The 24,643-nt window shown below is 41.0% G+C and overlaps 1 protein-coding gene across 1 annotated transcript in view; it reads right to left on the bottom strand.

Moving 5' to 3' along the window:
- Positions 1–13,971: 13,971 nt before the first annotated feature.
- Positions 13,972–24,643, bottom strand: part of SHC3 (SHC adaptor protein 3) — a 136,829-nt gene continuing 126,157 nt past the window's right edge. The window contains exon 10 of the mRNA XM_037056243.1: positions 13,972–15,127. Coding sequence (XP_036912138.1) covers positions 14,999–15,127 — 129 coding nt within the window. The 3' untranslated portion in view covers positions 13,972–14,998. The remainder of the gene's footprint in view (positions 15,128–24,643) is intronic.

Here is a 24,643-nt window from a genome sequence, read left to right on the forward strand (position 1 = left end):
CTCTAGAACAAAATTTAAAAGTTATTTTTTAAAAAAGAAAAAATGGAGAGGAAGATGGCGATGGAGTAGGATGGAGTGGATTCCAGTTCCCCCCACACATGGGAGAAAAACCTAGCCGATCATGGAGGAGCAGAGAGACCAGCCGACAGTACCCCAGCATGTATGAAAATAAGAGACCAAAAATTGTAGCAGACACTGGAAGACCAGACGGTAAGGAGACAGCTGCAGGACAATAAGGTCCAAGGGACCAGGTCGGAGACAGGAGGCAGCCTCGGAACATACCCAGTGCCCGGTGCCAGGTGTACCATGGACTCTTTGGGAGTCGAGGGCTGGCCTCAGGGTCCTTGGGAGAGAGCCAGGTCATCAGCTCACTCCCTCCCCGGCCAAGCAGGGTTTCAGCAACACCAGGAGAGACCTGTTTTCTTGAAGTTGCAGAGAGGGGAAAAAGGACAGGGAGACAAACACAAGGGCCGTTATCACCCTCGGAGTTTGTGGTCTTTGACTTGGAAGAGTTGAGAGTCTTAGTGTTGAGCTCTGAACCCGATGGTCATCCATCTGGCTGGAGAATTGGGCCGTGTTGAGTGGCAGGATTGAGTGGGAGTGATCTCTCAAAAAGTAAACTGTTTGGGGGATCCTCCCGAGACAGCCGCTTGGCCTACTCCCCACCCAGTCTGGCAGCGATCCCAAGGTTGGGTGGAAGGCCTTGCGTTCCCCCATAGCACTGGGAAGGGTTCCCACCCAAACCTGCGGGACTCAGGCAGCCTGGTCGGGCATGCACATCTGCACCCCAGCCCACAGCAATGACTCCTGGGGAAAGAGCACTCTGAAGAAGACCTGGATCCCCTGAGTGGGGTGCTGGGGAGAGGCACCAGACTAGCTCCAGGGAGAGTGCTCCTGGGACTGGCTGAGTACACATCAGGAAGGGAGAAAGGCCCCTGAGCCAGCTGCAGCCAGCAAGACCAGAAAAACCGGTTTGACCAGCTTGAAACAAACAAGAGGTGTTTTTTGAAGTAACTTTTTATTTTTCAAGTTTTATTATTGTTTTATATTTCAATACCTTTTTGCTCTCTTTCCTTCTTTCTTGTTTTATTCCTTCTTCATTTCTTTTCAAACTTTTTGCTTCTTCCTCCCTTCCCCTGCCTTTTTGTTTCCCACAAGTGAGACAAAAAACTTGGAACTGTGAAAAGACCAGAGTTGGACCCAAAGAGAGGGCATCCCAACAGTAGAAACAGAGACAAATCTCATTTACTGTAGCAGAGAAACAACAAGTTACTGCGTATTTGTATTTTTTATTTTTTTCATTATTCTTACATCTTTTAATAGTATTTTTGTATTCTTCTTTCTGTATAGTCTTCCTTACTTGGCTGATGTATTGTATCATTTGACAGATTTCCCCTGTTCTCTCTTTCACAGTGTATTGCTAATTTACTATCCTTCACTTCACTTGTGTTCCTGTAGCACACTACTCAAAGTGCTATATCCCATATTTATGTTATCCAGATCACATAGATTCCATCACATGATTGTTGCTCTAATGTTACTGTAAATACTAGCTGTTCCATACAATTATAAATACTTCACATCAACCCTCCCAGATCTTAGCCCAGTTTACAGTTTCTTGAACTCTATCACTGTAGTGGTTAACTCTATTCTCTCACACACTACACCTACTTACTATCCTTCACTCTCACCTTACCTCAGAATCTGACCTCCCACAACCTCACTGTTTTCTAGATCCAACTCACACTCCTTCTCTCACCAACAAGAGTCTTATCTTCTTTCCATCCTTTCTTAAAAGTGGCTAGTTGGGTTGAAGATTGCAGTTAACACTATACATAGCCTAAAGAACTATCTCTTCTCTACTGGATGCTACTGTGAATATCACAAAATACTCTCCTGCTGTCATAAACCATTTTGCCTTCCCCTCCAACTGATCACAAAAAATAAAATAGAGTAGGTGGAAGCCGTGAACACCAGAATACCCACTGGAAGAGAAAACCCAACAACAAAGGAACCACCAACACATAACAACAGAAGAAGGTGAAGGAGAGAGTGGAAACCACACAAACCTCAATCCAAGACCTGTCTGGAAATACAACTAAAGAGTGGAGAAACTACCCAGTGCAAACAACTGAACAAGAGCAAAAGAGAATCCTCAAAACCCTGTACACATGGAAAAACTAGATTTAACACAACCTGCACTCACCAGTACAACAAATTAAAACAGGTGGTAGACACAGGGACCATCAGTTATCCAGCTGGTGAGGAGGACCCACAAAGAAAAGACCCAAAACAACCAAAACCCAACGACAAACACAAAGAAAACTTAAAGTACAGCCCAAGACCAATAAGCTTGGGAGATCAAGGAGACTACACCACTGAATCTCACAGGTATTATACCACAGGAGTTCACGCCATAAACACAGGAAGCCAGAACAAATCAATTTAAGAAGCTGAAGCTAACAAGAAGAGTCTCACAAACAATGGGAAGACAAAAAAACAATCTCCCAATGAAAGGAAAGAAGGAAGCCTAAGAAAGAATGCTAGATGAAATAGAGGCAAGTCAGCTACCAGATATTAAATTCAAAGCACTGGTTATCAGGAAATTCAAAGAGCTCACAATGAGCTACCAGAAACTACAAGGGAACTACAATGAAATCACTGCAAACTACATCAACATGAAAAAGGAAATAGAAACTATCAGCAAGGGCCAAGAGGGAATGAATAATACAATTTCTGAAATGAATAACACAGTATAAGGAATCAAAAGCAGGATCAATTAAGGAGAAGATCAGGTCAGGAAGGTGGAGGACAATGTAGAAAAAATTCCTAGAAAGAGCAAGAAAAGGAAAAGAGGCTCAGAAAGAATGAAGAGGGATTAAAAGAAATGCAAGACAATATGAAACATAATAATATCCAAAAAATAGAGATGCCAGAAGGAGAAGACAAAGAACAGGGGATAAAAACCTATTTGAAAAAGTAATGAGGAAATCTCTAATTTGATGAGAGAAAAAGTCACACGGATCCAGGAATCACAGAGAGTCCCATTCAAGAGGAACCCAAAGAGGCCCACTTTAAGACACATCATCATTAAAATGGCAAAATTCCAAGACAAAGAGAGAATCTTAAAGGCAGAAAGGGAGAAAAAGGAAGTAACATACAAGGGACCCCCAATAAGGTTAGCTATGGACTTCTCAATGGAAACACTCCAAGCAAGAAGAGAATGGCAAGACATATTTCAAGTAATGAGAACCAGAGGCCTACAACCAAGGCTACTTCACCCAGCAAGGCTCTCAATTAAGATGGAAGGCCAAGTAAGGAACTTCCCAAACAAAAGAAATCTAAAACAATACACCTCCACCAAACCAGTTCTGCAAGAGATGCTAAAAGGACTGTTTTGAGGAAAGGAAGAAAAAGAGAGACAAGGAGGAACACAGGTACAAAAATGGCAATGAATAAGTACCTATCAATAATAACCTTAAATGTAAATGGATTAAATGCTCCAATCAAAAGACATAGAATAGCTGAATGGATAAGAAAGAATGGCCCACACATATGCTGCCTACAAGAGACCCACGTCAGGACAAAAGACCTACACAGGTTGAAAGTAAGAAACTGGAAACAATTTTTTTTTTTAAGTAAAGAGACAGGAAAAAAAGCCGAGGGAGCAATACCCATATCAGACAAAGTAGACTTCAAAAAAAAAAAAGGTTACAAAGAGAGACCCAGAAGGTCACTTCATAATACTCAAGGGAAGAATCCACCAAGAAAACATAAACATCATAAATATATATGGACCCAACATAGAAGCACCCAAATATGTAAAGAAAATCTTAGAGGACTTCACGAAAGATATTGACAGCAACACAATTATAGTAGAGGACTTAAACATCCTACTGTCAAAAATGGACGGATCTTCCAAACAAAATATAAAAAATGATATTGTGGCATTGAACAAATGCCCTAGATGAAATGGACTTAATTGGTACATATAGACCCCTTCATCCCAAAGAAGCTAAATACACATTCTTTTCAAATGCATATGAAACATTTTCAAAGATAGACCACATGATAGGGCACAAAATGAGCCTCAACAAATTCAAGAAAATTGAAATCATACCAAACATTTTATCCGACCACAAGAGACTGAAACTGGAAACCAATCTCAAAGGAAAAAACCCCAAACACTCAAAATCATGGAGATTGAATGACATGCTATTAAACAATGAATGGGTCAAAATGAAATTTGGGAAGAAATCAAAAAGTTTCTGGAAACAAATGAAAATGAACTCACAACAACCCAAAACTTATGGGACATGGTAAAGGCAGTTCTGGGAGGGAAGATCATAGCAATACAAGCCTACCTAAAAAGGACAGAAACATTTCAAACAAACAACCTAACCCTATGCCTACAGGAACTCGAGGAACAACAACAAAGACAACCCAGAGCAAGTAGAATGAAGGAAGCATGCAAGATCAGAGCAGAATTAAATGACATAGAGAATAAAAGCACAATTCTAAGGATTAGTGAATCCAGGAGCTGGTTCTTTGAAAAGATAAACAAAATCAAGAAGCCTTTAAGCAGGCTCATTAAGAAAAAAAAGAGAGGACCCAAATCAACACAATCAGAAATGAAAGAGGAAAGATTACAACTGATACCACAAAGTATTATAAGAAATTACTTCGAAGATACGTATGCCAAGAAATTTGAACACCTAGGTGAAATGGACAAATTTCTAGAAAAATATCATCTTCCAAAACTCAATGAAGAAGGAGCAGGAAGCCTGAATAGACCAATAACAGCAGATGAAATTGAAGCAATAATCAAAAAACTTCCCCCGCACAGAAGCCCTAGACCAGATGGTTTCACAGGAGAATTCTACAAAGCATTTGAGGAAGAGCTAACCCCTATTCTTCACAGACTATTCCAAAAAATCCAAAATGATGGAAGACTCACAAACTCTTTTTATGAAGCCAGCATCATTCTAATCTCAAAACCAGATAAAGATACAACAAAGAAAGAAAACTTCAGGCCATTATCACTGATGAACATAGATGCTCAAATCTTCAACAAAATATTGGCAAATCGCTTCCAACAATATATGAAAAAGATCATACACCATGACCAAATGGGATTCATCCCAGGGATGCAAGGATGGCTCAACATTCACAAATCAGTAAATGTAATACAGCACATAAAGCAAAGACAAAAATCACATGATCATATCAATAGATGCAGAAAAAGCTTTTGATAAGACACAACACCCATTTATGATAAAATACTCAGCAAAGTGGGAATAGAGAGAGCATTCCTCAATATACTATAGGCTATGTATGAGAGACCTTCAGCCAACACCATACTCAATGAGCAAAAAATAAAATCTTTTCCACTAAGATCAGGAACAAGTCAAGGTTGTCCACTTTCACCACATCTATTCAATATAGAATTGGAAGTTTTAGCCACAGCAATCAGACAAGAAAAGGAAATAAAAGGCATCCCAATTAGAAAGGATGAAACAAAACTGTCACTGTTTGCATATGACATAATAGTGTAAATGGAAAATTCTATAGACCCTATCCCAAAACTTCTCAACCTAATAAATGAATTTGGCAAAACAGCGGGATACAAGGTCAATATCCAGAAATCAAAGGCATTTTTGTATACCAACAATGAAACAGCAGAAGCAGAAATCCACAAAAAATCCCATTTGATATAGCAACAAAGAAAAGAAAATACCTAGGAATAAACCTAACCAAGGAGGTAAAAGACCTATGTGCAGAAAACTACACAACACTGAAGAAAAAAATCAAGGAAGACACAAACAAATGGAAACATATATCGTGTTAATGGATTGGAAGAATTAACATTACCAAAATGTCCATACTACCCAAAGCAATTTACAGATTCAATGTAATACCTATTAAAGTACCAATGGCATATTTCACAGACATAGAACAAACAATTCAAAAATATATATGGAACCAAAAACGACCTTGAATAGCAGCCGCCATTTTGAGAAAGAAGGACAAAGTAGGAGGGATCACAATACCTGATATCAAACTGTATTACAAGGCCACTGTAATCAAAACAGCCTGGTACTGGCATAAAAATAGGCACATACACCAATGGAACAGAACAGAGAGCCCAGAATTAAACCGAACTCTCTACAGTCAATTAATATTTGACAAAGGGGGCAATGACATAAAATGGAGTAAAAATAGCCTCTTAAACAAATGGTGCAGGATGAGCTGAACAGCTTCGTGCAAAAAAATGAAACTTGAGCACCGACTTACACCATACACCAAAATAAATTCAAGGTGGATAAAAGATTTAAATTTAAGCCATGAAACCATTAAAGTCCTAGAGGAGAACATTGACAGGAAAATCTCAGATATTTCATGCAGCAACATTTTTACTAATATGTCCCCTAGAACAAGGAATATAAAGGAATGAATAAACAAATGGGATCTCATGAAAATTAAAAGCTTCTGCATGGCTAAAGAAAACAGTATTAAAATAAAAAGACAACCAGCTGTATGAAAAAACATTTTCCAATGATACCTCAGACAAGGGTTTAATCTCTAAAATATACAAAGAACTTATATGACCCCACTCTAAGAAGACAAGCAACCCAATTAAAAAGTGGGTGAATGACTTGAACAGACATTTCTCCAAGGAGGACATACAGAGGATCCAGAGACACATGAAAAGATGCTCGATATTGCTAGCTATCAGAGAGATGCAAATTAAAACCACAGTGAGATACCACTTTACACCAGCCAGAATGGCCATCATAAACAAAGCAACAAACAACAAGTGTTGGAGAGGTTGTGGGGAAAAGGGGACCCTAGTCAGTGTTGGTGGGTTTGCAGACTGGTACAACCACTATGGAAAACAGTATGGAATTTTCTCTGAAAACTAAAAATGGATCTGCCTTATGACTCAGCAATTCCACTGCTAGGATTGTATCCTAAGAACCCTAAAACACCAATCCAAAAGAACCTACGCACCCCAATGTTCATAGCAGCACCTTTTACAATAGTCAAGAGTTAGAAGCAACCTAGATGCCCATCAATAAATGAATGGATCAAAAAACTATGATACATTTACACAATGGAATTGCATGCAGCAGAAAGAAAGGAGTTCCTACTCTTTACAACAGCATGGATGGAACTGGAAAGCATTATGCTGAGTGAAATACTCGAAGTGGGGAAAGACAAATACCATATGATCTCACCTTTAAAAGGAACCTAAACAACAAAACAAACAAGCAAGCAAAATATAACCAAAGACACTGAAATACAGAACAGGCTGACAGGGAGAAGAGGGAAGAGAGGAGAGAATTTCAGGGGAAGAGGGGAAGGGTTTACAGGAACTAGTACAAAGGACACATGGACAAAAACTAAGCAGGGTGGAAATGGGAGGGAGGTGGGGAGCACTAGTGGGGTTGGGTTGGGATAGGAGTAAAAGACAGAAAACTGTAATTGAACAACAATTAAATTTTTCAAAAAGGAAAAAATGCAGCAGAAAGCCAAAATGCTGGGTATTGCATTTTGCTTAGGTTATGACATGACTTTAGATCTTTCTATCTTGGTTCTGAGTTGTTTTGGAGGCCCTGGATCTCTGGTGCTAATATTAATAACACTTTGCACTACAGTCACAACCTTCCTTTAAAATAACACAAAACTGTTAAGCAATCTGAGTGAAAAATACTCAAAATAAGTAATTATGTTCATTTGATGTGTACAGAAACAATCAACTCTAACACCAATGTGTATTCTCCTAACTAGCTAACTGGAGATCATTTAAAAGTCAAGTGTTTTAAAGCCATGGAGAATCTGCTCATAGATCTCATTCAGTTAGTAACCATTATTGTATCCCATGTATGTTTATTAAAAAATAAAACCAAAAGTTTTTGTATTACCTGTTGTTGGGAGTCCATGTAGGGGCTATGTAAGGTGACCATTTGGCCTCTCACCTGGTACCGGTGTCTCTTCAGGAGTTAAACCATTCTCAGAATCCTGACAACCTTTCCACACTATGCTCCCCACCGGTGTATCATGTGTTCAGTCAGCCTATTTGAAGAAGGTCAATAGAGTGTTCTTGGACAGGGAAAAGGTTGTGGAAGCTATGGCAGTCAAGGTAGGGCCAAGAGATGGGTCGTTTGGTTCTGCTCCATTTGCAAAAGGAGAGAAGAGGTCAGAACTGGTCCTTTGCCCAGCTTTCTGTTTTATAAACAGCAAGTTTTAGAGTACATGTTTGTGTGTGTGTGTGTGTCCTGTATTCTATAGAGAAAGATGCCAGCATTTGGCATAACTAGCATGGTGGTAACAGTCACGAATGAACCTCCCAAAAACAACCAAAGACCAAGCCTTCTGCCACCTTGGATTCTGTGCAAGGCCCATCAGCGAACATAAGCCCCCCCAGGTACACTTCTGCCCTCCTGCCACCTTCTCTCCACACCCTCAGCCAATTAAGAGCATATCTGCTTTTTGTGCAAAGGCTTCAAATTCCCTTCCTCCCTGTTGAGGCAATACAAGATCCACCATCTACATGAGAGACTTTCCACGATATTTTTTATTGCCCACAGAATTATAATGACAGTCATTTAAACAACGGATGATATAGAAAACAGCTGTTATCTCATCCTTTGACCCATGGTTATACTGCGCTGACAAAAAGCTTTTCACAGAAATGTAACAAGGTGTATTTTATAGAAAACTTCTAAATAAGTTACCAAGTCCATGCTTTTAAATTTCTTGGAGCACAAAACTCAACCCAATGTTTTAGTATCTAAGTCAGAGATCAAAGGGTTTGCTACTAGTCAGAAATGCACACACCACTATTGTGAAAATGAAGGCACATTTTCCAATAATCAATGATAAGTGCAGCATTGCCTACATTGCTGACAACCTCCCTCTTGGGACAGAATGATGACACTTGGGGATGCCAAGAAGCCCCTGCACTAGGCTATGTCAGAGGCACATGGATGTGCCAAGTGCACCATCAAGGGCCTGCGACTGGAAATCACATAATTTCCTGAAGGGGTGAAGTGGGTTCTTAGAAGGTGAGGAGAGAATTTAAGCCAATTTTCTTTCCTGTTGGATTGCCAAATCTCCCAAATATTGGCCAAATAACTTCAGTGTTATCATTTTTCATGGAGCAGAGATGAGAAAACTTGAAATCACTTTTTTATTTCTACTCCTTGGGGATTTCCAAAGGCCCATTCTGTTACAATATCAAAGTAGAAAGTGATGAATTGGCAATAAACCCAGACAGACAACTTTATAGTAATTATTTTCTGTTTCTCAAAAGTTACTGGAAAACGAAACACAACATTTTAAAATAATTTTTATCAATATGTATAATTTGTCATCCAAAAGCTTTTTTAAAAAGGAATAAATATCTTATTACACATTAACTTTATGTGAAGTTCTTACCTAATCCTTGGATTTAAAGATCAAATGTTTAATTCGTGTTTAAATCTTAGTACAAACATTCACATACTTAATTTTACAATATTTATTCTAGAACAAGTCATATTCAAAAGTCAAATGAACAGAGAACTTTCCATTTGCAATTAACACAGAATTGTTACCAGGTAATTCAGTTTTAAGGATAGATTTTTCCCATTGATTTTTGCTTTAAATCTCTTGATTCAGTGGTTAAAACTTCTGGTTGTGGTGACATGTCCCAGGTAAGTATGAATGAATTACCTCACCCCTCAGGACAACAGCATTCGTGTTCCAACCTGCTAATTTTTCTGCCTATAGTATTTCAAGGTGACACAAAAAACAGGAACTTAAACTGAGATTTCATTTCCCACGTGAGAATGGCTCTTCTAGCTCCCCAGGAGGAAGCACTATGTTTTGGGGGGCTTATCAAATTCATTTACTTGGGGCCCCAGTGAAAGCAGGAAGAGAGAAGTAACAGTCGCTTCACTTCCAACACCCTGCTAACACCAGCATTGTGCCTGCGTGAGGGTGTCCTGCCTCCTTCTGGGCCTCCAGGCCTTTTCTTCTTGCAGTCATGCTCAGGTCTCACCTGCCCTTCAGTTTGCAAGGCCTTCAGGCTTCCCAGGTCCACCCAGGAGCTCCAGTAGCCACAGTACTATCGGACTTGGCCACAACGCCATCAAGCTTGTCACACCAAAACCCTGTGCATGTTTACTTCCTACTGGATTACACTCTCAGGCAGGCAGAACCCCCATCATTTACTTCTCTATCCAAGGAGCCCAGCATAGTGCCTGCAGCATGTGAGCTAGAATACAGACAAGACCAAGAGCAGACTGGGTAGAAACACTGAGAAGTGGTGCTAAACACACAGCTGCCCCCTGACCCCCACAGCACACTGCGTTGAGGACAGCCTCTGCTATGCCTGACTGTGCCTGTTTTTCCTCACGGGCCTCCCACAGACACTGCACACTGCCAGATGGATACAGGTCATTAGTCTGGAGTTGATTGTATACCCCCTTCTTTCTAACTTATCCTCCTCCTCCATCCTCTGGTCCTCTCTTCTCCTCATCTTCCTTGCTAGCCTCTCTTCCTTCATGTCCCTCTGTCATTTTCCACAGTGGGTCCCTCCTGTCTTTTTTCTGCAACACCCAGTACCCTCCTCCAGATGTCTGTGAATGCCAGGATACGTCAGTCCCCAAACTCTTAGCATTTGTTTAACATCCTACTTGTCCTTGTTAGTCAAAATATCAAAACCCAGGGAGGAGTATCAAGGTCCAAACTGCACAACCAACCTTCATGTGCACACAGATAGATGCATACCCATAAAACAATGCAGGTACATATATGTGTAGATATGCATATGTGACTGACATTCACAAATTCTTGTATGAAGTTGCAATTTTTCTGGCTGCTATAAAATGTACTTGTTTTAAAACTATTCGTGACATTGCTTGAAAACTTATAAATATGTATAAATCTCATTATAAATAAATTGTGGCTGGATGGTGGCATTTTATCTTCCAGCAATGATTGAATCAAGTTATAAATGCTAATTATTAATCTTCCACTTTTACACTCACAGCATGGACCCTTAGAACTATGATATGAAGTGGCATGAAAACACAGGGTGGGGAAAAATTAGGTTTACAGTTGTATGTGAAATAATGTGTTCTTGTATTATCATTTATTGATTTTTGTATTATCTTCCATACAAACAACTGTAGATCTACTTTTGCCCCACCCTGAATAATCATAGAGGGGGAAAGCCACCAATAAGGGACATATAAGGGCTGGCAACTCATAATGGTGGTTCTCAAAGCCTAGAATGCCCACCAGCATCACTCACAATTTATTAGAAATGCAAATTATTGGGCCCCATTCAGACCCCAAGATAGGCACAGAGTCAGAAAACATGTGTCAACAGTGTCCCTGAGCCTAAGGGCCTTTTGGGGGGACCACACAAAGTGCTGTCCTGCCCCCAGGTCTGCCCTTCCTTTACATGCTTTTTCCCCCACACATGGCCTGTCACTTTCTGTCCCCATTGGAAATTATCAGTGGTGACCTTGTCTACCAGGAAACCTTTAAGACACCATATGTTTCCCAATTGGGTCTTTGTCCATTTACCCCAACATCAAGATGGCCTTAAACAGAATTGTTGCTCAAATGAAACATGAGTCAAGACTCCGTGCAAACCAGTCATTTGTCCTCTCAAATAAAAAAAATGGCCAGAAGCAGTAGCTTAGGCACAGGATGTAGACTGCCAATTGTCTTGATGCATTGTTTATCAGCCTGCACACTGAGCTATTCAGGTTCTCCTTGGTAGGCAAGCATCAAATGTGACTTAAACCAGAGATGAATGGCCTCATAGGAGGCTCCACAGGCTCTCAGTAGGACCAGAATGCAATCTGAAGCACAGGTTATTCATAAAGGATGGTGCAGGTGGGAAGGGAGGTGGATAGGGGGTTCCCGGGCCATTCCACAAGATGGGACATTTTAGGACTACTGGACCTACCTTGTGTTTCCAGCAGACACAGAGGCCTGGGTTGAGTGTCAGGGGTCCCATGAGAGAGGCAGCAGGTCTGGAGCATCCTGTGGGCCCAGGGTGGCTCTGCACAGCCACAATATATGTGCTCCAGGCATCAGGAGTGCTGGAACACATGCCCAGTGCTACTCTGCCTGCCTTTGCCCAGGCAGGGACACAGTTGGAGAAAGTGCTGGAGGAAGGACCCATTCTGGATAGGGAGGAGGCCCTATCACATCTGCCTCCAAGTCTTGAGCTCCAAGCTCAGCAGAGCTGGGGAGATGAGAAATAAACAGAATAGCTCTGCTATTCACCAACTGTGAGTCCTTGAACAAGTCGGAGCCTCAGTTTCCCTGTATGTGAGTGAGACTCACATTTATGCCCATCACATGTGCCTGAAGGAAGAGATGAGATGACTCATGCAATCTCTAACAAGCTTTAGAAATGGAGTGAGCAGGAAAATCATGGCCATCTGCCATGTCTCAAATCTGCTCCCCAGTGTCTCTGTTCATTGTAAGCAACTTTATAATCTGAGCTTTAAAAGGCATATTTTGAATTCATTTGAAACAAACTTTGGTCCCCAAATACTTTTAATTTTCTAAATTGATTCACATGAAAAAACCCATCATATATATGTGTGTACACACACACATTGCTGGTCACTGAAATAAACACTAACTTCAGAGCAGAGAGCCACTTAAACTGCAGGTTCCCAAGAGGAAAAGTAAAACAGGTCAGGTGTTCAGGGGCTCACGGTGTGTAACTCTCCTTGCCTATTTGCTCTTGTCCTGTCACACTAGCACTGCAGCCTTGCAAGTGGGGCATACAAGATTATAGAAAAGAAGGCTATTTTGCCTGTTTTTACATGCGTGCATCCCATACATGGAGAAGGCTCATGCTTCCTCACAGAGTCAGATGAGTAAGAGCATCCACAGGCCTCTAGGAAGGGAGCACAGGGCCATTGTCGCCAACCACCCCAAAGTCTGTGTTGTCACACAGCAGAAGACAGGGCCAGCTGCTATTCCTGTTCAGACCCCATGTTCTAGGTAACTTGGAGCAGGGCATCTGCACTGCACCTGGAACCATTCCAGGAAGCAGCAGAACGGCCTGTATTAGTTCCAATCCACTGTGGAACACTGTAGAAGATTGGAACCACTGTCACCTTGAATTCACTGGAACCTCAAAGAGCAAAATCTCCAAAGAAGGCTACATACTCAGCCTTGACCTTGCTCTGAGCCATCCTTCCCATCAGCTATATCTCACCCTCCCACCCGGGCCACAAATCTCCAAAAATGGAAATGGAGTTCACACACAGGAATTTTGCAGAATTAGTACTCTTCAGAATTGTTTAAATCTAACCTTAACTCCTCAGCCCCGAAGCACCAAGGTTATTACTATTCAAGTCCAACTGTGTAGAGAGCACTCTGTGCTGCACTAATCAAGGAGGTGGGAGCGCTCTGGGATGTCTCTAGGACAGGGCACAGCATGGCAGCACTGGTGACAAGGTGCCAGCACACAGATGAATCCTATCTTTTAAAAGACATTTGTTCAGTCACATGGTGGTCTCATCCCAGGTATATTTTAAAGGTCATAAACATTGTCAACTTCCTAACACCAAAAGATCCAGCAAGAAATCACAATGTTTTATCTCCAACAAAGGAGCCAACACTCAGCACTGCATGGGGCACACACCTTTACTTGGAGTGACTGGGAAACCTGTTGTAAAGATAATCAGTCACCTTACCCACCAATCATTCTCAAAGATTTTCAAATTGACCTGGCTGGCATAGCTCAGTGGATTGAGCACAGGCCTGCGAACCAGAGGATCGCGGTTCAATTCCCAGTCAGGGCACATGCCTGGGTTGCAGGCCAGTTCCCTGCGAGCCAACTCCCAGCAGAGGACGAACGAGAGGCAACCATACATTGATGTTTCTCTCCCTCTCTCCTTCCCCGCTAAAGATAAATAAATAAATAAAATCTTAAAAAAAAAAGATTTTCAAATTGATTCTCACAAGTGCCCAGCTTCAGGCAAGCATGGGCCCAGGAGAAATAACTGGCTGATGCCAATGTCTCCAGGACAGAACTGTGAGCACATGTGTGCCCTGTTTGGCACAGCTCATATATGTACTTTTTTCTCTACTGAATATAAGAAGATGAGGGGCAACTTTACCAACAGCTACTGAAGCAGTCTGGAATCAACCAGTCAACCAGAGAGATGTACAAACCAATGCTTTGCCAAACCACCTCATTTTGAGGCTTATTTTCACTAACCTTCATTATTGAGGCTTATTTTATACCATATTTGGCAGTAAAATGCATTCCAAAGAAATTCTGGACAACCAAGGTCATGGGGGACAGCGTTCCTGGGTTCAACGTGACTCAAAACAGCTGAAGTGACACCTGCTCCTTAAAGTAGCTATAGGAGCCCTCTAGTGCTAGATGCCCTCATACACTCAGGTGTGATGCAGGCAGCCCAGAAGGCATCTGGGAGGAGGAGAGACAGCTATTAGAACCAGCACAACACTGCTTTGCATGCAGACCTAGACATCTTTGGGTAGCATCTCGTCTGATTCTATTACAACCCTGTGTCAATTACCAACTCTCCTGCTTGCTTCTACTCCCCTTTTTGTGCTTATTGGTAAACTTCAGATAAAACCTTCTTAGTGGAATTTCCCAGTAGAATGGGTCAGTTGAATTAAATTTTTGCCCAGACAACTACAAACATTTTTTCATTAAAAACATACAGCACAGAACATTGGCCTTACTTCTTTCTTAGTCTTAAGAAGTAGAAATACATCATTTGCACAGAATGTATAGGTATTTACACCTTCACTATGCACGTGAGGAATCAGAAGACATTTATGAACCCTGCACTTTACACACACTTTCCTCCTGGGGCTTTGGAATAAGGCTCTAAGCTCATGAGCAGCTGCCTGAGTTCCTATTGCCTGATACACATCTACCAGAAAGAACCGAGTCCTCCTGACCATGATGCAGTGTCAAGACAGGGCCTCTGGCTGGTCACAGGTTCTTCTCCACAGGCTGCTGGAGGCATAGCTCACTCCCAGAGGAGACGATGGGCAGGCTGTTCTCTAGATGGTGATTGATGAGGTGGCTGATGCTGTCAAAGATCTTGTCCTTTGTACGGATCTATAAAGGATACAGAGGGAAAGTTAGTATCACCCACAGGCAGAAATAAAAGAACACACTTTGCTTGGTGTCAGCCAGATTACCTGAACTGGAGAGTCACTTCCCAGGGGTCTGGGGCACCCCACACTCTCAGAGATGGTGTCTGCAAAATCCTTAGTAACTGATGTTGGCCATTCTATTCAGTCTGCTCATCTGTCCACCCCTCTGGGACTGAGCCACAGCCTCCAGCACATTCTACTGCCAGGTACCATGGTGAGCTCCCCTACTCCCTACCAGCCTTCTCTTCTCTGCTTTCCTCCTGATCTCGTAGGGTCCACCACAGAAACCGTGGTCTAGTTGTCCTGTACCACTCACTGAGATCTGCAGGCTCCCATGTCTTCCCACCTGCAGGCTTTTGCATAGCTGTCCCTGAGGGCCACCACCACACACATACACACACACATACACACACACTGAGCTGGGTATAGAACACACTTGAAGAAGGCAGTATGAAGCCTGGCCAAGAGCAAGCCCCTAGCAAACTCTGAACACAGCCCCCTGGGGCCTGCTTCTATGTGAGTTGGAGATGAGGCAAGGAGCATGTGCCTAGCTACACCCATTCACCCTCCAGGCCTTTAGATGGCCCTCATGGTGGGTCTGGAATGCCTGGGCGTCCTGACCTCTCTCTCTACTTTATTGTTGGGAGCCCATCTCTCCACTGTAGGAACCAGCTATCTCCCACCCCTCCTTCTGGGACTCCAAAGACATGTTTATTCTTCTATTGACCTGCTTATCCTAATATTCTCTTTTCCCAAGCTCCTAATTTCTCCCTCCTCTAAAATAGCCAGTCTTATCTCTCCCCCTCCATAATCTCACCAATGGGATATTGCTCTTTGGGCCTTCAGCTTCAGATCTCACTTCTACCCCAAATCTATGCTCCAGGTGTACATATCAGAAACCCCTGCCCAAGCTGTCTGCTCTAGGCTCTACCAATTACCAGGCAAAGGCAATAGCAAAAACTTTGAAATTGGGATGCCTTCCTCTCCTAGGATCTAATTCTGAGGCTGCCCCCCTCCCCACCCAACTGTATAAGTACCAGAGGGAAGAGACCTCCCAGGCTTGGCTCTGGTATTAGCCTCATTAAAGATGTAATGTCATTGACACATTCAAAAAGGAAATTTTTTGTAGTACTTTCTGGCATCTTTCCACTGAGGTTGTTTAATCTTCCTGGAGCTCCTTCCTGGAGCTTCCTGGAGCTCCTTAGAATTCCCAGCCCAGAAACACCACCTGAGTGACGTGGGCAGGCAAGCCCTTCCTTGGAAGCTGAGAGCATCCAGATCAACTTGAGACTAGTATTGTCAGCGTGTTGACATTGACTACTTATTCTCACTTCTTAGCAATTAACACTAATTCAAGTCTGAGGCAGCAGGGGTAGATTAAGGAGGATTTATGACAGGAAAGTGTCTAGGACAGCAGTCTCAATGTAGGCTCATGTCTAAGGAGCTTTGGTAAACTCCACCCAGAGCTCCTATCAGGAGCTTGAGGTGGGGCTGACACCATGTTTTATGCTACATCCATGATTCCAACATGCCACCCAAGCTGAGAACTGTTAGTCAGTGTTTGGGGAGTATTTGGACTGGCTAACAGAAATACACATGAAAAAACAGGCACACAAAAGAGATAAGTTATAAAATTACTGCCTAAAGAAATAGGTCAGTTCACTTTTTTCCCATAAACACTCAGTTGAAACCTGGGTCTGGCGCCTGCTCGGAGAACTTGCCACCCACAGAGATCTTTGTGTGTAGCCACCTACCATGTGCCAGAAGTGCCAATGGCTGATTAAAATCACTCAGTAGCCCAGACAAACCTACAGCAAACTTCTCCAGGTATCTGGAAGGATTCTGCTGTGGCTATGAGAGACAGAATGTTACCCCAAACTAATGTGTGAAGCTCTGTATTGCAAAGAGGAAGCAAACATGAAGACAAAACCCTTTGTTTTGTTAGGCTATAGGAGACTTGACTAAAATATGCATATATTGGAAAAGAAGAAAGGTTTGAAGGTAATCTAAGCTTCCACCCTAGAAAACTAGAAAAAGAAGAGCAAATCAAGTCCAAAGTAAATAGAATAAATACATAATAAGAGTTAGAGCACAGCCCTCCCTAGTGTGGTTCAGTTGGTTGGAGCATCATCTCATGGACTGAGAGGTCATAGGTTCAATTCCTGGTTGGGACACATGCCTGGGTTGTGGATTCAATACTCAGTCGGTGTGTATAGAAGAAAGCAACTGATTAATGTTTATTTTGCACATCAATCTCTCTCTCTCTCTTTCTCTCTTTTTCTCCCCCTCTCTCCCTACCTCCCGCCCTCCCTCTCTCTCTAAAAGCAAAGAAAAATATTCTCAAATGAGGATTAAAAACAAAATGTTTAAGTCAAAATAGAAATCAATGAAATTAAAATGAGAAATCAATAGAGAAAAACAATGATCCATAAAGCTAGTTCTTTGAAAAAATAAAATCAATAAGTCTTTAACCAGGCAAACTAAGAAAAAGAAAGAGAGCATACAGATGGCTAATATCAAAAATTAAAAAATGGCCATCACTATAGGTCTCATGGACATTAAAAGAATTATAAAAATATATTATAAACAAATCTGTGCCCTCAAATTAGAAAACTCAGATAAAATGGACCAATTCCTTGAAAGACACAATCTGCCAAACTCTTAGAACAGGAAATAGACAACCTGAATAAACATATGTATTTAAAAAATTGAATCAATCATTAATCATCTTCTAAGATAGAAAACACCAGGGACAGATGGGTTCACTGGTGGATTCTACCAAATATTTAAAAAAGAAATTGTACCAAGTCTCTAACAATTTCATTTGGAAGACAGAAGCAGAAGAAATACCCATTCTTTAGAGTTAATATTACCCTAAAATCAAAAATAGACATAAACAATACAAAAAAACTATAAGGCAATATCTCTTATGAACATAGATGACTTCAACAATGTATACACAGCATAACCAAATGAGATTTATTCTGAGTATGCAAGACTGGTTTAACATTTAAAAATCAATTACTATAGTCCATCACATCAACAGGCTAAAGACAAGAAAACATATGATCATATCAATAGATACCAAAAAAAGTATTTGATAGAATTCATTAGTAATTCATGATAAAAACTGTCAATAAACTAGGAATGGAGGGTAACTTCCTCTAGTTAATAAAGAATGTCTATAAAAATTCTACCACTAACATCCTACTTGATGAGAAATATAATACTTTCCCACCAAGATCAGAAACAAGGTAAGGATGCGCCATCTCACTACTTGTTTTCAACATCATAGCAGAAGTCCTAACTAACGCAATAACACAAGAAAAATAAATAAGAGCTATGCTGATTGGGAAGAAAGAAAGAAAACTGTCTTTGTGCACAGATGATAGGATTATCTACAAATAAAATAGAAAAGAATTGTCAAAAAACTCCTAGAGCTAATAAGCAATTGTAGTGAAGTGCAGGATGCAAGATTAATATACAAAAGGCAATTATTTTCTTATATCCAATAAATGAGTAGAATTTGACATTGAAAACATAATACCATTTATATGAGCACCCTAAAATGAAATACTTAGGTATAAATCTTTAAAAATATATGCATAATCATATTAGGAAAACAAAATTCTGATAAAAAAAGAATAAGCAGGGAGGTAGTTCACATTCAAGGATAGGAAGATTCAATATTGTCAAGATGTCAGTTCTTCTAAATTTGACCTGATGATTCAATATAATTTCAATCAAAATCCTAGCACTTTTTTGTATATATTGACAATATGATTCTAAATTTTATATGGAGAGGTAAACCCAAAATAGCCAATTCAATATTAAAGAACAAAGTTGGATGACTGACACTACTTGCCTTTAAGACCTAATAAAGCTGATAAAGCTTAATAAAGTTGATTACTTTATTAAGTAATGTGGTATTGGCTAAAGAATAGAAAAACAGATGAATGAAACAAAATTGACAGCCCAGAAATAGGCCTCCATAAATATTGTCAACTGATCTTTGACAAAGGAGCAAAAACAATACAATGAATCCAAGGTTATCTTTTCTTGGTGCTGGAACAACTGTACATAACATATAAAAAATGAGTCTAGACACTGACCTTACACCTTCCAGGAAAACTAATTCAAAATAGATGTTAGACCTAAATGTAAAATGCAGAACTGTAAAAGTCTTAAAAGATAGCCATAGGAAAAACCTAGATGACCATGGGTTTGGTCATGACTTTTGCTTATGACATTTTAGATATGTCATCAAGGACACAATTCATAAAAGAAATAATAGGCTGAACTTTATAAAATAAAAAAACCTCTGCTCTGCAAATGACACTGTCAACAGAATGAAAAGAAAAGCTACAGACTGGGAGAAAATATTTGCAAAACACACATTTGATAAAACAATATTTTCCAAAATATACAAAGAACTCTTAAAACCAACAATAAGAAAACAACCACTTTAATGAATGGGCCCAAAACCTTAACAGACAACTCAGCAAAGAAGATATAGGGATGAAAAACATATGAAAAGATGCTCCCCATCATGTCAGCATGGAAATGTAAACTAACACAATGACAAACCACTACGCACTAAGTAGAATGGCCAAACTCTAGAACACTGACAACAAATGCTGATCTGGACACGGAGCAACAGAATCTCTCATTCATTGCTAGTGAAAAGGAAAATGGTTCAGCCACTTTAGAAGATAGTTTGATACTTTTTTACAAAACTAAACATACAATTTTATTATATGCTATAGCAATCATGCTCCTTGGTATTTACCCAAAGGAACTGAAAACTTATATCCACATAAAAACCTGCACGTGAATGTTTATATCAACTGTAGTCATAATTGCCAAAATTTGGAAGCAATCAAGTCTTCCTTCACTAAATGAATGGTAAATAAACTGTGACACATCCAGACAATGAAATATTATTAATGCTAAAAAGCAATGGGCTATGAAGCCATGGAAAGGACAGAGGAATCTTAAATGGATATTACTAATTCAAAGAAGCCAATCTGAAAAGTCTATATACTATATGATTCTAACTATATAACTGGAAAAGGTAAAACTATGGAGACAGTAAAAGATTAGTGGTTTCAGGGTGAGGGGAATCATTAGGAAGAGCAGAGAGGGTGATTTTTAGGGCAGTAAAACTATTTTACACAATACAATAATGGTGGCTACATGTCATTATGCATTTTTCCAAACCCACGAATGTCCAACACCAAGAACAAATCTTAATGTAAACCATGGACTCTGGGTGAGGATGTGTCAGCATAGGATCATCAGTTGTAACAGATGGATTACTCTGGTGGGATGTTGATAATGAGGGAGACTGCATGAGTGGAGGCAGGTGGTATATGGGAAATCTCTGTGACTTCTCTCCAAGTTTTGCTGTGAACATAAAACTTCTCCAAACAATAAAGTCTATTTTTTTCAAAGAGGAGACTAAATATTCAAGTTGATAGTGTGGGGTGGGATAAGCCTTTCAGGAGAAGCAGCTTCAGAGAGAGGATAAAGTTTTACAAAGGAGAGAGGGCAAAACTTTAAACAAGGCCCCTTTAGGATTCCTGGAATTGTTCATGGTAAAAAATTTTTATTTTAGTTTGATTTTTATAAACCATTATTCTTAAAATTGTGTTGCCTTTTTAAGGCAGGAATCCCCAAGGTCCTACTGCAGCTTAAGTATACTTCTCCCCCAGTCAGGGACAGAAATGTATGCTCAGTTCCATATGTTATATGGTCAGCAGGCACCATAATCCTTACCCCACACAGTTTCCACAATGGGAGATGCAGGGATAGGGGCAGGAAGCAGTGCATCTACAACAGGACCTCTGTTTTTGAAGTAGAATGTCCACATTTGAGGTATGGAGGGCACAAGAGAGACAAAGCGAAGTCTCTTTGAGACTTGAGGTATGGAGGGCACAAGAGAGACAAAGTGAAGTTCCTCACACCACCACTGCATTTATTATGTACCTTTCCTCCATCAAGGTTGAATAATCAGAGCATGGACATCTGTCGGAAAGGGGAATTGGGAGCCTGGTGTCCAGTCTGTGCTTTCTACTCTGGTGAGCATTGGGAGTGCACAGTGGTGGAAGAAGGAAGTGGTGCACATGAACACCACAACAATATGCTGAGGTTTGGGGTAGTGAAGGGAGCTGGTTATCCAGGGTGTCAGAGGAGAGGACAGCTGAGTGGCAAGCATGGTCAGACCACACACAAATCACATCACATGTGAGTCTTAATTCCCTCCCAGATATGGGGCAGTTGGGCCAGTCCATTGGAACTCCAGCAGGGATGGGTTTGTAACCTTTTGTTCAGTTGGGAAGTGTAACAAACACAACAAATCCATCTCCAAGATGACTTTTAGGAGCTCTGTATCTGGAGAGAACAGAACACAATGTCTCCAAATGTAGTACTCTCAGCCCAGGAAACCCACTCTGGGTGGTTCCTCTTAGTTGACCACCACAGGCTCAGGCTCACCTCTATGAAGTCTCCAGGATAAGTCACTGCTCTGAAAACTTAAGACAGTCCTAGTTCACCTACTAAAGGAGGAGGCTGGGACTGATGTACTCAATACACCCCCAAAGCTGTCTGCCCAATAGTGGCCTCCATGACTAGCAGCCACCCAGGGAGCACACATTCTTCCAGCAAAGCTAACTTGATACCTTTGTAAAAATCCATTGGCACAGAGAAAACTGAGAAGAGAAGCAAAGAGTGGTGTGAGCAGTGGCTCTCCCTCAGGCCTACTGGGCCTCTAGGCCCAGTGGAAGCTGGATGCTCACCTCTCTTGGGCTCTCACAGGTGAGGTGCCGCCATCCCCTGGCTAGAGTGAAAGTGTGTGCCTGTAGCACCCTTTGTGGCCAGGAGAACATGGCAGTGGCTGTGGGAAATTTGAAATAAGAGCTGGAAGCTTCCTTTAGGATTATCTGGTGTAGCCCTCCTCAAACTTCTTAGCTGTAGAACAAACTTGTCAATAAAGCACCAAAATGTACATCCCAGGAATGAGGCAAAAAGGGGCAGGCCCTGAGCATACCACAGTACCCAACTTGCTCCAGCAGCTGTGAGAAGCTGGACTAGGATACCATCCTCACTTAATGGCAAGGTGACATGTGGCCCTTTCTAAAGGATCAGACTGGAATGAACCCCACCATCAGACAAAAATGTTTCCTGATTAAATCTCTGGCTCTGCTGGAATAGGTTGCATGCACAGAGCTACTGTCCTTAGTCTACTGTTCCAGCACTGGCTGGATCCATAAGGAGACTTCCATCCCCAAAGGCTCATGCCTCAGTATAGCCTAATATAAGTGGGATGCAGCCCACTAGTCATATTGCCTGGCCTCTTCCAGATTTGAAATTAATACGAGATTGAGGTCCTTCCTTGCCACAAAGGCCACAGTTCCAGGCCCATGTCAGCCCCCAGAATGCAATGCCAAAAGTTAGTCTTAGGATCTTGTGCACCAATTGTTTACATTCTTCTAATTAATGCCTTACTGCATATGAGCACTTATTTTCCACCCAAACAGTTAAACTGAACTTGAATCCCTCCACAGCTAGGGTCCTGGATGGCTTCTTCTCTCCCTGTTAGCCTATGGTTTCCTAACCAGTCACTTCCAGAGTGAGGAAGACACTAGTGTGGCTCCTATTCCTTCTGGGTGCCCCAGGCCAGAGGTAACCATGGCTGAATTGTCACCATAATCTCTATTCAAATGTATATTGTACTGACACAATGCCAATGACAGAGATCAGGAGGTCATCGAGCAGTCTGGGCAGAACTTGGTCTGCTTCTCCTCAGCTAGGACCTCTGCCCGCACCCCAAGTCCCACAGAATCTTCATTCCTAGCTGAAGCTAGCCAAGAACATCAAGCATCTGGAACCTTCTAGAAATGCAGTTCCCAGGCCCCACACCAGATGTGCTGAGTCAGAACCTTGGGGTGGAGGAGGGGCATGCTTGTGCTTCCACAAGCCTCCAGGAGGTCTGAGTCACTCAAGTTGAGAATCAAGGTCCAGTGAACTCATCCTCCTAAAAATGAGGGTGGATAGGTTATGTAACTAGACAAGTTAACATAGCAACTAGCATTAGAAACTAGTACCAGATTCAAACCCAAGACCCATGATTCTTGGCCAGTGGTATTTCCCATCCACAGCAGTATCTTCTGATTCTGTCCTGCTTTGCACTGCCACTTAAACACTAATGTGAATCATAGAAGAACTTGGATGAATACATTTTGAAACAATAATTTTCATCTGAGTTTCTGAAAATTTGATAAGAACAGACAGCAGGTCCAGAGGGGAGAGGTGAGAAGATCATAGGGGAAAAGGGGATGGACTCACATGAACAAGTATAAAGGACACATGGACAATAACTAAGGGTGGGGGGCAGAAATGGGAGGGAGGTGGGGAGCATGGGGCAGGGGGTGGGCAGGTTTGGGAATATAAGACAGAAAGCTGTACTTGAACAAGAATTAAATTTAAAAATTATTTAAAAAATAAAAATAAAAATAAAAATAAATAATAAAAAGAACAGACAGCAAAAGGAAAACCAAACAAGAAGGATTTTCACCTCCCACATGTCAACTTTGGGTTTTTGGAGATTGTGGCAGAGAGCAAAGTGAGATTGTTACAGCTTCATTGGTGCAACTGAAAAACTCAGAATACACTTCACATTTATTACTTATTTGATTTCCCACCACTTTTGAGCTGTTCCTCAGGCTCCCAAGTATTCTTGACTCCTAATAAGACCAGCTCTTTTGAATGCGTGGAGCAATATTTCTTCCCACTGAGCTTGCAACACACAAAAGATCAAGAATCAGACCAGTCATACTACAACCAACTGTATTATGAAACAAAAGTGACTTCAAAATATATTTTTCAGGCAGCTAGAGATGAAAAAGTTCATGCTCCTGAACCTGTTCTGAGGAAGGCACTTGATAAACCATTCCAATGAAAACTGAGTGAAAACCAAGAAAGAACAAGATACATTATATATAATGGGCTGAAACTTATCTGGAGTGCAACTGAAATATAAACACAAACCCATTCCTGGAGTGATGGGGGTGCTCTAGAAATTTGCTAGACATTATGAATGTTTATAGGTGTGTTCCAAAAATAGATGGAATGAGCTAGATAACACTAACAATATGGTGAGTAGAACATAGGTGTCCTTTCTCAAGAAGAAGGCAATTAGAGACTTTGAGATTAACATTAAAACAATGTATAAAATAGTATGTATATAATATAGTGTTGGGACTGAACAGAAATATAGTATATGTATAACAAATTTGCTTATAACAGCACCAAGGAGGTAGGAAAGAGCCAAGCTGTAGTGGGCTAAGAAAATAATTTCAAAGAGCAAAGCAATCATTATAATAGTGTATGGTTGGATTTGTAACATTAGTATACTTAATATATATAACAACAATGTCACACAAAGTGGGGGGAGAAATAGAGTTATATAGGGATAATA

This window comes from Sturnira hondurensis, unplaced genomic scaffold (genome assembly GCF_014824575.4).
Source record: "Sturnira hondurensis isolate 20B ecotype Veracruz unplaced genomic scaffold, ASM1482457v3 Scaffold0008860, whole genome shotgun sequence".
Lineage (NCBI taxonomy): Eukaryota > Metazoa > Chordata > Mammalia > Chiroptera > Phyllostomidae > Sturnira > Sturnira hondurensis.